General features: G+C 69.5%; 1 protein-coding gene across 2 annotated transcripts; it reads right to left on the reverse strand.

The window, feature by feature from the left end:
• Positions 1-1437: 1437 nt before the first annotated feature.
• TINAGL1 (tubulointerstitial nephritis antigen like 1) lies at positions 1438-9822 on the reverse strand. Of its 2 annotated transcripts, none has more exons than XM_067311423.1 (12): positions 9779-9822; positions 8521-8852; positions 7872-7935; positions 5447-5539; positions 5211-5325; positions 4239-4362; positions 3924-4074; positions 3476-3659; positions 3036-3081; positions 2435-2558; positions 1953-1998; positions 1438-1793 (listed from the first exon to the last, which is right to left on the reverse strand). In XM_067311423.1, exons 2-12 carry the CDS (start codon positions 8819-8821, stop codon positions 1650-1652), a joined length of 1392 nt encoding a protein of 463 aa, XP_067167524.1. In that variant the 5' UTR covers positions 8822-8852; positions 9779-9822; the 3' UTR covers positions 1438-1649. The 2 variants fall into 2 exon arrangements, with proteins under 2 accessions (XP_067167524.1, XP_067167523.1); XM_067311422.1 differs by having other exon boundaries at positions 2426-2558.
• Between the last annotated feature and the right edge of the window lie 1927 nt (positions 9823-11749).

Raw genomic sequence — 11749 nt, forward strand, 5'->3', positions numbered from 1 at the left:
CTCGCCACCTTCCTCATGCGAGAGCTGCTCCGGCACCTTCATCATCCCCGTCACCCTCTTCTGCGCTCGCTCCGGCAGCTCCTCGGCGCTCTCGGCCTGCGGGCCCAGCACCGGGCCCAGCGCTCCCGCGGCGGCCTCCCCGGGCCCAGCGGAGGGCAGGGAGCCGGTGCCACGCGGCCCGGGGTGCAACACGGTACCCTCGGCCTCCGGGGGCACAGGGGCGAGCGGGGCACGCACATGCACATATGCACACACATGAACACTCACACATGCCCACACAGATGCACACATGCACACACACATGCCCACACAGATGCACACGCACACATATGCATGCAAACACACGCAAGTGCACACAGATGCACACACACATGCATACACACACACACACCCACAGAGATGCACATGCATGCACACACACGCAAACACATGCACACGCACAGACACACGCATGCATGCACAGACATGCACACCCACACACATACATGCACACACACGCCCACACAGATGCAGATGCACACGCACACGCGTGCACACACACGCACACACACACACGCACACACACACACACACACACCCAGCACCCTCCCAGCACCCTGACTCGGCTACAAGCCCATTGGGGAGGCAGCACGACCCACCTTCCTCAAGCCGTGGCAGGCACCACGGACAGACAGAGGGACGGATGGACACACAGACAGTGGCTGGCGACCTTCCCCCCCCCCCCCCGGGTTCACCCACGCTCACGGCACCCCCGCAGCAGGACGGTCCCCCCCCCCCCCCCCCCCAGCACGTAACCGCGGCGCTTCCAGCCGCCCCTCCCCCCCCGGGGCGCACGGAGGCTTCCAGGAGTTTATTTACAAATAATAAAAAGCAAAATAAATACAAAAACAAAACAAAACAAACAAACCCTCTTACGCGGCCGGAGCCCCGCGGCGGGGAGGGAGCAGGCGGCAGCGGGGCCGCGCCGCGACCGTGGGAACCGGGGCGCTGGGGGGGCCGCGCCGACCCGGCCCCAGCCCCGCTCCTCCCCGGGGGGGGGGGGGAGGGGGAAGCTGGGCCCCGCGGCTCCTGCAATAACCCCCCCCCCATCCCTGCACCACGCGGCGTTGTTTTATTCCAGCTCCGTGCTCCGTGGGGGGGGGGGGAAACCCCTTGCAGCGGTGTGGAGGGCCCCCAGCCCCGCTCTGATGGGTGCCGGGGTGCGCACACGACCCCCCCCCCCCCGGCCGGGCCCCCCGGTCCTGGGGGGGGCACGAAAGGCCCCGGCGGCTCGGTGTTTAGACGAAGGCAGCGGAGCTGTCAGGGCCAGGCGTGGCGCGGAGCTGACGCCTTTGAACACCGCGCGGCTCCCAACAATGTCCGGCTCAGCCAGACCGGGATTAGTGGGAAAGAGCCGCCGACCCACACAAAGCCGGGGGGGGGGGGGGGGGAAAAGGGCCTGGGGGCAGGCGGGGAGAGGGGTCGTGGCAGCGGCGGGCACGGGCCACTGCACCCCCGCCGCCGCGTCAGCAAAGCCGGGGGCCGCGCCGGGATGCCCCCGCGCTGGCACCGAGCGGGACGAGGCCGTGCTGCGGTGCCGGCGGGGGGGGGGGGGGGTGTCCGTGGGAGCAGCACGGTGGGGGTGGGGGGAGCCGGGCCCCGCCACGCGCTCACTTGCGGTGGTTCATGTCCTCCACGCTGACGCGGCCCCACACCCCCACCACGAAGGTCTCCACCTCGCACTCGTTGACGCCGCGGGCGATGCGGAAGTAGCCGTTCTCGCCCCACTCCTTGCCCCAGGAGTTGGCCGCGGTCTGCGGCGGGGGGGGGGAAGAAACGGGCACCGGTCAGAGCCCCATGGCCCAACCAAATCCCCCTCCCTGCCCAAGGGTTGCTAAAGCAGCGCTTGCACCCCTGCGGTTCAGCCCGGCAGGCTGAGCCTCAGCAAACTCATGACACCCAGCCGCACTCACCCAGTACTTCTGGGTCTGGCCGTCAGGCATGTGCTCTTCTCCCCACCTGCAGCAGGAAAGGGCAGGACAGTGAGTGGGGGGGCTGCGGGCACAGGGCACCCCAAGGAAAGGCACAGGGGGGACCCCGGGGGGGGGGGGGTCTGGCTCTGGGGCCAGCTGCAGGCATGGGGCACGCGGGCTGCTCCCAGGGCCGGTGGCACCCGGGTGCTGCGTCCAGCCTTGCTCCTTTCCCGGCTCTCGCCCCGAGGCCGTGGCTGCCCGCGGTATTCGGGCACAGCCGCGCGCAGGCAGGCCGGGGCAGCCGCCAAGCCCTGCACCCTCCTTCCGCCTCCGCTTCCTCTCCCTGCCCGGCAGGAAGGGGACGCCTTTCCTCCGCCGAAGGAAACGTCTCCAGCTGGGAGAAGGACTCTGGGCTCCCTGGAGTGCTGGGGGGAGTGTGGAGCAGCACCCGTCCCCCCCACACACACACCTACCCCACGTACCCGGTGATTTTGACCGAGTGGGTCCCGTGCTGGCGGTGCTTCGGTGCCTTCCTCTCAGCCACTGGTGTGTGCCGGTAGATCCCGCTCTTGTACATGAAGAAATCCTCGTGCACCTCCAGGATGGCTGCGGCCAGGGGGAGCGGAGTCACCGGGCGGCCGGGGCGCGAGACCGGCCACGTTCAGGGACCCACACCCAGGAAGGGACGGGACGCTCAGCTCCCCGAAAAGGAGCCAGGCGCAGCGGGGACACACTGGGGGGGTTTCGCCTGGGAGGATTCTCCCCCAGGAGATTTGACAGGATTCAGCCGCACGAGGGAGGGGAATTTTTTTAAAAAAAGCAACTCCGTCAGCTCCTGAGAGGGAACTGAGATCTCGGGAGTTAATGAGCAGCGAGCGCCGCTGGCGATGGCAGGGCGCAGGCAGCCTCGGGGCCGGAGCCACGGCGCTGCTGGTGCCCCGGTTAAATATTAAGCAGCAAATGCAGCCATGCATGAGGGCTCCCGCGCCGGGCCTGGCCCCCGCAGCCAGCGTGCCCCGGGGTCCCCAGCACGCCTGGATTCGGGGTGCTGAGGAGGGGACCCACGTGCTCCCGGCTCCCTACCTTGCACCGGGCCGTTCTCCATCAGCTCCTTCATGATCTCCTTCTCCTGCAAGCACAGAGCAGGTGGTCAGGGGGTATTGGGGGCCACGGGACCCCCCCCAGCCCCGGCACAGAGCTCCCTGCAGCCATGTGCAAAAGCCATTTTGGCACCCAAAAGGGTGACCCGGTGTCTCCCAGCGTGTGACAATGTCATGGAGGTGCCACATCGCAGAGGGAAATGCCACCGGTCTGCGTCCTTGCTGGGGCACGGGCAAACATCAGAGCTGAGCGGGTTTTTCCCTGCTTCATTTCCAACACGGCTTTTAAGAGGAATCCAAAACACCCCACGCCAAGCCCCGCCGCTTCCAGCTCCCGACACGGAACGGCCTCTGCTTCGCCCACGCTCGCATTCCCGCGCGCGCCGGCTCCCTCCCGCAGCGGGTCCCGGCCCCGGCACTCACGTCGGAGGAGAGGCGGTAGGCGGGCGTGGACTGGTAGATGTCGTTGGCGTGGGCCCGCGGGTTGGGGCAGCGCGCCGTGGCCTGCCGCTTGCCGCGGCCCGTGGAGCGGCTGTGCATCATGCAGGGCTGCCCCGCCGGCTGGCTCTCCTGGCTGGTGAAGGGGTAGCACTCGTCCGTCACCACCCTGAGCAAGGACACAAGGCCGTCAGGCGGAGGGGACGGATGGCCCGGCCCCGGCTCCGTCCCTGCTTGGGCTGGGAGCCCTCGGTCCCCAAGGGACACCCAGGGGGACAAGAAGGTGGCTGCAAGGGGCACCTCCGGACTGTGCTTGCCCTTGGTGCAAGTGGTCCTTGCTCTCCCCAGGCCACTGCAGCCTCAAGCCACTTTTTCCCAGCCCCAACATCTGGGCAACCTCTGCCCACCGCATCCCGGCCCGGCGCGGACTCACCCTCTCCTGCGGAGGTACCACCAGGCGCCGTCCAGCCGGCCCCCGCTGCAGCCCTGCTGGTTGCGGGTGTCGCAGGAGAGCAGGTTTTGGGGCGACAGGGCGGGCGTCATGTGCCCCATGGAGTGGATGGAGATCCGGTCCGAGGCCACCGCTGGGAACGAGCCCGGAGGTTAGGAAGCTCCCCGCCATCCTGCCCCGCTTCCCACGGAGGAGCTTGGCAGCGGGGAGCAGCGGTGCCCCTGGCTGCCAGGACGAGATTCGGTCCCTCACCCCGAGCATCCTTCCCTCCAGCCGCTCCATCCCATCGCCCCTCACCTGCGGTGGAAAAGGCCCAGGAGCCGGCGCAGTTGCCTTGGTCCAGGGGCTCGTGGATCATCCCGGGCCACTTAGAGGCTGCGTCGAAGTGGCGGGGCAGCACCTCGTTGGAGTCCATGGACATCTGCAACGGCGGAGGGCTGCGACCCGAGCCGTGGGGCAGGCTCGGGGCTGCGCGGCCACAGCCCCAGCGTCTCCCCTCGGAGCGGAAACCGCGCACCCGCCCCGGCGGCGCGCAGCTCGGCCGTCCCCGGGGAGGACGCGGCTACGCCACGGCGCTTATCCCGGCTCAGGAAGCGGCTCTAAAATAAACCAAACCTCGCCGGGTGTCAAGGCCACGGCAGCCTTGGTGAGGGGGATCCTCCCGGAGTGGCGGCGCCGGGCTTGCACCGGGAGCATCTGTGGGGGCTGCCCAGCCTCAGGGGGCTCCGGCTTCCCAGCGTGGGATGGGGACACCAGCTGATGCTGGAACCCCCCCCCCAAATGGGATGCACTGTCCTCTCCCGCTCCCCGTGGTGCTCCCACCTCTCCCCTGCACGAGGGACCCCGCGGGCGCCCCGGGATGCTGCCCATCCCGGCAGGGTCAGGCCCCGTGGAGGCATCCTGCTAGCAAAGCGTCAGCGGAGCCGGCTTTGCCGACTCAGCAGCTCCGGGACCCGGCTTTCCGATGGGAAACGAGCAAGGAGGAAAAGGGGCGGGGGGGAAAAAAACCACCGACAGGCCAGGGATTGCGAGGGGGGAATTTGCTGAGCTGCTGTCTCTGAGCGCCCAGGGCATCCCGTGGGCCCCACGGCACGGCCCCTGCCTCGGCACCGCGGCTGCTCGGCCCGGCACGGAGCCGGTTCCCCATTAGCTGAGGGGACGGCGGAGCGCTGGGCCAGGCCACGGGAAAGGCAGGCTCAAACCCGGTGGGGCAACGGCGTGCCTCGGTTTCCCCTTCCGCGCGAGGGGCCGCGGCGGGGGCGGACTCACGTGCAGCTCGTTCATGTTCATGACGGTGGGGGGCGGCTTGAAGGTGCCCAGGCGGTAGCGGATCCCCTCGTCCAGCGTCATGCCCCAGAAGTGGCTGTAGTTGGCAGCTCTCCAGCTGCACGGGAGGCGGGAGCAGGTGTCAGGGGGCACCCAAAAGACGCCCCGGGGACCCCCGTGCCGTGCACCGAGGACGGGCAGCGCTGGGCGCAGCCGCAGCCCCGGCCGGCGGCTCTTACCCGTAATTGCCGCCGTTGACGGCATCGATCAGCTCCGCGTCCATGAGGCAGGCATGGTCCTCACAGTCCCACCGCCCGCCGGGGCTGCAGGTGCTGGGGGGACACAAGTGGGGCCGGGGTGGTTGCGGGTGGGTGCTGTCACCCCCCCAAGCTGGTGCCAAAGCCGGGCCCCGTGGCCAGCGATGGAGGAGCCGGCGCTGCACCGTGGCCTGGGCACCCCGGGAGCTGCCGGCAGCCCTCCACCGCTTGGACCCGTTCCCTCCCTGGTCCCTGCAGGAGCCTCGAGGGCAGACAGAGCATGGGACAGAAAATAAGCTGAAAAGCTGAAAACCAGCCAGGCCTGCAAATGTCAGCGCAGGGCTTGGATCCGAGCCCAGGGAGGGGGACTCGGAGCAGGCCGTCATCCCTGACCGGGATGATCCGCCCAGGTTTGGCGGGGGGCTCTGGGGCGCTCGTGTTAGGGACCTGCAAGGGACGGGATGGGGACTGGAGGTGGCCCAGGAGCGGCAGGCGCTGCCGTCCCGGGCCAGTGCCCCCCCCCCCGCCGGGCTCGGCGAGCTCGGAGCAATGCTCGGCATGCCCTGCTCCTGCCCGCCGCGGGAGCTCCCGGCCGGCTCTTCCCTTTTAAGGCGCCGTGCTGAGGCCGGAGCAGGCCCTGGCCAGCCCCGAACCCCGTCCCTGCAGGGCGGCACCCGGACTGGCCCCAGTGCTTGGCCCCGGTGCCCCAGAGACGCCCCCCCCCCCCCCAAGTAAAGGGTGGCAGTACAGGGGGAGCAGCCGGCCAGACCCTGGCTCCCGGCATCGCCCTGCCAGGGGCCACGTTCCCACGCCGTGTCCCAGCTGCCACCACGGGCCACCTTGCAGAGGACACATTGCTGCAAAGCCAGGCTCAAAGCGCAGGGTGCAAATCTCCCCCTGCACGGTGCGGCCAAGCCCCGGGAGCCCCGTCGCCGCCCCGCACGGCTCTTCCCCCCCCCCCCGCGGCCGAGCGCCTCTGAGGCAATGGAAAAAGCCCGTAAGACGCTTGCGAGCCCTTCTTCCCCGCGGCGGCTGCCTGCAGGCAGCGTGGCCCCGCTGACCCGGCTTCGCGCTGTTAACTCCTCGGGGACGGGCGCCGGGGCCCGCGGGACCGGCCCGGGGTGCAGGCCAGGCTGGGGAGCCCAGACCTGCTCCCCAGCTCCAGGCCCTTCCGCTTCTCCCAGGCTTTGCATTTGCTCCCTTCCAGCTGGCCCAGGCCCTGTGGGACTCAGGCGGGGACAAGGGTCTCGGATGAGGCAGTTTAGGAATAGCTCTCCAAGCTCCAAGTGCGGGGGAAGAGATTTTGGCAGAAGAGCGTCAGCCCCCAAAGGCCCAGCGCTGGGGTGGGGGCAGAGATGCTTTGGCAGCAGCCGGGACCCATCGTCCAAGTGCACAACTCTTGAGGCCACGACCTTCCCCCGGAGCTCGGGAACCGGCTCCAACCCCACGTGCCTCCACGCCACGGTCCCAGAGGAGCACCGGGGCTCGGGACAGGCAGGGCTGGATGCACCTGGTGCCACCTGCACCCGGGGCCGCCGTGCCGGCTGCGTCCATCGGGCAGCCCGTTGAACGGGCCGTGGGTGGGCTCGCCCCGTGCAGCTATGCGGGGACGGCCTCGCTTTTCACACGCGGCCCCGAGCAGCTGCTTGGGGATGCACACACACGTGCACTCGCACACGCGCATACACGCACACGCGCCCGCGCGCAGCCAGCTCTCTCCCCCAGACGGAGCGTTTGATTTCCCTTATCTGCCGCATCGCTCCGAGCCAGCCAGCCACAGGTATGTTTGCTCCTTTCTACACACACCCCTCCTGTGCCCACAGCTTTCCCTGGAGCCCATCTTGGAGATGCCATTAATACCACCGCAACGAGTTTCGAGATAAACCCCAAGCTGCTCGCTAATGCAAACAGTGGCGCACAGCGCAGAAAGGGCGCTCGCTGCCACGCGGCTTGCATCAAAGGAGGCTGCGAGGCCGGACGCTGGCTGCCCGGCGGAGGCTCCCAGCTGCAGGCATGTCCCGGCAGGCTCGCGCAAGCTGGCCTTGGACCAGCGTGGCCAAAACCCCCCCAGGCAGCTCCAGGCCAATGCCTATAGCCTGCAGCTGAGGGAGGCTCGTGCAGCCGACCCGGCCTCCTGCTAACCCAACAGAGCGAGCGGCTCCCACGGAGACATGCTCCGGAACTTGGGAGCGGATCAAGGCCCCAGGGGCTGTGCTCCAAACACCGGAATATGTCAGAGCAAAGGCCTTTGGCACCGCTCTCCCACCACCCAGCGTGGGCCCTGCGCTGCCGCTGAGCCGGCTGCGGGCAGCCTCGGCCCCCTCGGCAGGTGCTCGCAAGCCTCCCGCCGCTCGCCCTTCCCCGGGGCGGGGGAGCGCGCCGGCGCCGGGCCGGCGGAGGCACTCACCACAGGTTGCAGTTCTCGCGGTACGTGGCTCCGCTGGGGTAGTTGCGGCCGGCGCGGGTGCAGCCTGGACGGGAGAGAGCAGAGCGCCGCGGTGAGCGGCCGGCTGCACCGCCAGCATCGCCGCCCCCCTCCCTGGCTTGGCCGGTAGTGAAATACACCCCCTAAAACCGTGCAGGTGCACGGCTGCAGCTCAACGCCCCCGGACCTCCGCACCGCCCCTGCCTCCCCTTCCAGCCGGGGCACCCGGGGCCGGGGGGCAGCGCGGCGGGCAGCCCAGCGCGGGGAGGGTTAACCGCGGGGCGGCCGAACAGGGACGCGGATAAAGGGGCCAGTTGTACCCGGGCGCCGGCTCTGCTCTGCGGAGATTTCTTAGGCAGCCTTGTGCTGCGCGGCGGGGGGAGCCCAGCGCCGCCGGCTCGCCCCCTCCCCGCCTGAGCACGGCGCGGGTTAAGTCACGGCCAACATCTGTGTGACCCAGACGTGACCGGCAAAGCCGGGACCGAGCATCATCCGGTCCTGCTCCGCGTCGCAGGTACGCACCGCTGGAGGAGACCCTGCGGCCTTTCTGCCCCGTGGAGCCTGGCTCCCCCGGGATGCGGGGCTGCTCCAGGGACCTCTACCCGCACCGACGCCGCCAGGGCCGCCTTACCGTGCGGTTTGGGGAAGGGGGGCGGGATGCCCAGGCAGTACTCCCAGAAGTCGGGGCAGCAGTCGGAGACGGTGCGGTTGCAGAAGAGGTCGCAGTAGCAGATGGTGTCGAGGTACGGCACGGTGCAGCCGTCATTTCGGCCGTTGCAGCAGACGTCTCCATGCTCGCAGTAGGACCCGCCGGCGTCGTAGACCCCGTGCTCGTACAAGCCCGGGGCCAGCTCCCGGCGCGAGCGTGCCTGCGAAGCCACCATCTCCTCTGCCATCAGCAAGGGGATGAGCAGGGTCCAGAGCACGTGCATGCTGCCAGCAATGTCCCCAGACCTGCCGCCGCTGCAGGGACAGAGGGAGCAAGCAGGGCGCGGGCTGGGCAAGGCTTCCTAACCACAGGCTTTGGCGTTTCTCAGGGCAAGGGCAGCGGAAGTGCTGGGCACGGGATGGTCAGGCCCCCGGGAAGCAGCAGCGGGTGTCACACAGGTGCAACGGTCCTGTAGAGCAGCCCCCGCTTGTAGGGTTCCCAAATCCCCCGAGGGCACCTAACTTGCAGGGGTCCGAGCATCGTCCCAGCGGCAGCCCCACTCCCCTCTCCCTGCATGTCTGCATGACACTTAAAAGCTTCAGATTTGTCAGCTCCCATCTGGTTTTTAACAAACGTGCCCAAGCAGTGCCCGAGCTGACGCCCCACATGCTGGGGACCCACAAATCACACAGCAGTGCCCAGGGAGAAACTTTTTCCTGGGGTGCCAACTCCCCGTGCAGCCAAGGGGGCCCACGCAGACCTCAAAAACCGCCCTCCTGAAGCGGGATCCCGGCAGGACAGCAGCCCCGAAGGCAGCCGGGAGCAGGGGTGGGTGACTTATCTGGCTGGCAGGGGGGCATGCGGATGCATCCCACAGCCACAACCCCAGGCATGGCGCCCCCCCCCCTCCCCGGCCATGCCCTGCTCGTCTGCACTACCCTGCCGCCGCGGTCAGTGCAATGAGTTCCCAGGTCTCAGCCTGGGACAGTGGGGGGGGAAAGGGCTCCAAGGGGAGCCGCACGCTTCAGACCCGGGAGTGTGGGAAAGGATCACTGCACCCGGGAGCAGGGGGGAATACACGGGGCAGGACCCCCCTCCCCGGCACCGCCTGCTCTCCAGGGCTATGGAGGAGCGAGCCCCGGCGGGACTCTCCACCGGGACCGGGACCGGGACCGGGACCGGGACCGGGACCGGGACCGGGACCGGGACCGGGACCGGGACCGGGACCCTGCCAGCCTACCTGCAGCCCCGCCGTGCGCTCCGCGCCGCTCCGCGCCTGCCGCCGCCGAGCCCCTCCTCCGGCCCCGCCGCTCCTTATATCCGCGCCGGCCTCCGGGGCCTCGCCCCGGCCGGGGGCGGGGGGGGGGTGTGCAGGGAGGTGCCGGGGGGCAGCCGCGAACCGGCGGCCGCAGGCGGCGGCGAGGGGGCGCGGGGCGCGGCGGGGGGGGGGGGGGTCGCAGCGCTCCCCGCAGCGCGGTGCCTTCTCCTCCCGCGGAGCCCGAAGCCGCTGCGGCGGCAGCTCCCGCTCTGCCTTCCTGCCTGCTCCGGTCCCTGCCCCTTCGGGAAACGTCCCGGCGCTGCCGCCCTCCCGCCCGGTGGCACCACCGCTGACGCAGGCTCCCCGCGCTCGCGCCGGCCGCAGCTGGAGGTGCCGAGGCCAAAGGTGACCTTAGAGCAAGTGTGGCCCTGTGTCACGGCGAGCGGGCAGCTCCCGGTGCCCCACTCCCACGCAGGATTGCTGCCCACGCCTGGCTTTCCCGCTGCGGGAAGCGGTGCTGGGAGGAGAGGGGTGCTGCCTGCCGCCCCTCTCGGAGCATCCCGGCCGTGGCACCGGGCTCTCCCCTGCATGCGAGCGAGACGGGGACGTCCCGCTGCAGCCTGGGGCAGTCAGCCAGCGTCAGCGGAGTTGGCCCCGTTTCCCCGGTGCAGCCGGGTGCTCCCGACCTGGCGAGAGGGGCCGTTGCGCCCGGCCGCGGTGCTCGGCTGCGCTGCGGGCTCTGGCCAGGGGCCAGCTCGGCTCTGCGGGGCCGGATCCCGGCGCTGGCGGCGGGGTTCCCGCACGCTCGGCAGGGCAGGCGGCCCTGGCGCTTGGTGCCTCTTTCTGGCCTGCAGTTAGTGTTTCCCAGGCATTGCCAAAGGATTCCTCGAAGATGCCGCCCGGCAGCCAGGAAGGGCTCGGCTCCGCAGGCCGCCGCAAGAGCTGGGGCAGGAGCTGAGCAAGGCGCCGCTGCACGTCCAGAGGCATACAGGACCCTGGGGGGTTCTGGGGACCCCTAACCCAAACAAGACCCTTGCAGGAGACCCGCTAGGATCCCAGCCTGGCTTCTCGGCCAGTGCTCTCCGAAGGGCCTTTTCCTGCTAGCGCGGTCTTGGGCAGAGCGCGGACGCGGTTCAGGGAAGGGCCGGCGGGCTCGTGAGTGCCTCAGGAAGGAACTGAGTCCAGCCTGGAGTCCGGCAGTCTCCAAACACACAATCTTTCTCCATGACAGGATGGACAGGAATCCAGGGTGAGTCACGCATTTTCCAAGACCCTCAGTGCACACGAAGTCCCCTGGTCACCCCCGGTCGCTGTTCTCCACGTCCTTGCGCTCCTGCCAGGCAGCGCTGCCTCCCGGGATGACGGCCTCCTGCCGGGGGGAGGATCTGCACTGCAAGGTCTTACCCTGACCCCAAATAGTGCCGCAGCCTGTTCCTGTGCTGGAGTTTTGCTGCCCCATCATGTGCCCACACCCCTGGCCGGGCTGCTCCGGGCTCCTCAGCAGGGCTCCAGTCCCTGGAGCTGGCCGTACCAGCCCCTTCCCGGCCCCGCTGCAGCCCCCTGGCTCACTGTGGCAGGTGGATAAGGACTTGTGCACAGCAGGCTGGAGCAACGGCGTCGCTGCGGTGCCTTCGAGTCCCCCTCGCCCTCCTCCTGCGTGGTTTGGCGTGCTGAGCCCGGCCAGCGCTGCTCGCGGCGGGACGCCGAGGGGGACCGGCTCGGCGGGGTCACAGCTCACTAAGTTCCCTGACGCTGGCATTTTCCGCTCCGTCAAGCTCCCCCAGCGTGTCCCTGGACCGCCCGACACCTGGCCCCATCCGGCCCCGTCTCCCTCTGCTCCAAAAGCGCCGTGGCCTCTCTCGCACGCACGCGGAGGGAGGGAGCCGCGGCAGCGGCGGTGAGCAAAGTCCAGCTGGGGCACCTTGGCCCCACGTGGCCAAGAGGAAGCGAAGC

The sequence above is a fragment of the Apteryx mantelli genome, chromosome 27 (genome assembly GCF_036417845.1).
Source record: "Apteryx mantelli isolate bAptMan1 chromosome 27, bAptMan1.hap1, whole genome shotgun sequence".
NCBI lineage: Eukaryota > Metazoa > Chordata > Aves > Apterygiformes > Apterygidae > Apteryx > Apteryx mantelli.

Coding starts and splice junctions, on each gene's coding strand:
- TINAGL1 (XM_067311422.1), bottom strand. CDS start 8,821: ATGCACGTGCTCTGGACCCTGCTCATCCCCTTGCTGATGGCAGAGGAG. Junction 1,999..2,425: donor AAAATCACCGGGTACGTGGG/GTAGGTGTGTGT, acceptor TTCCTGCTGCAG/GTGGGGAGAAGAGCACATGC. Junction 1,794..1,952: donor GCCAGACCCAGAAGTACTGG/GTGAGTGCGGCT, acceptor CCCCCGCCGCAG/ACCGCGGCCAACTCCTGGGG.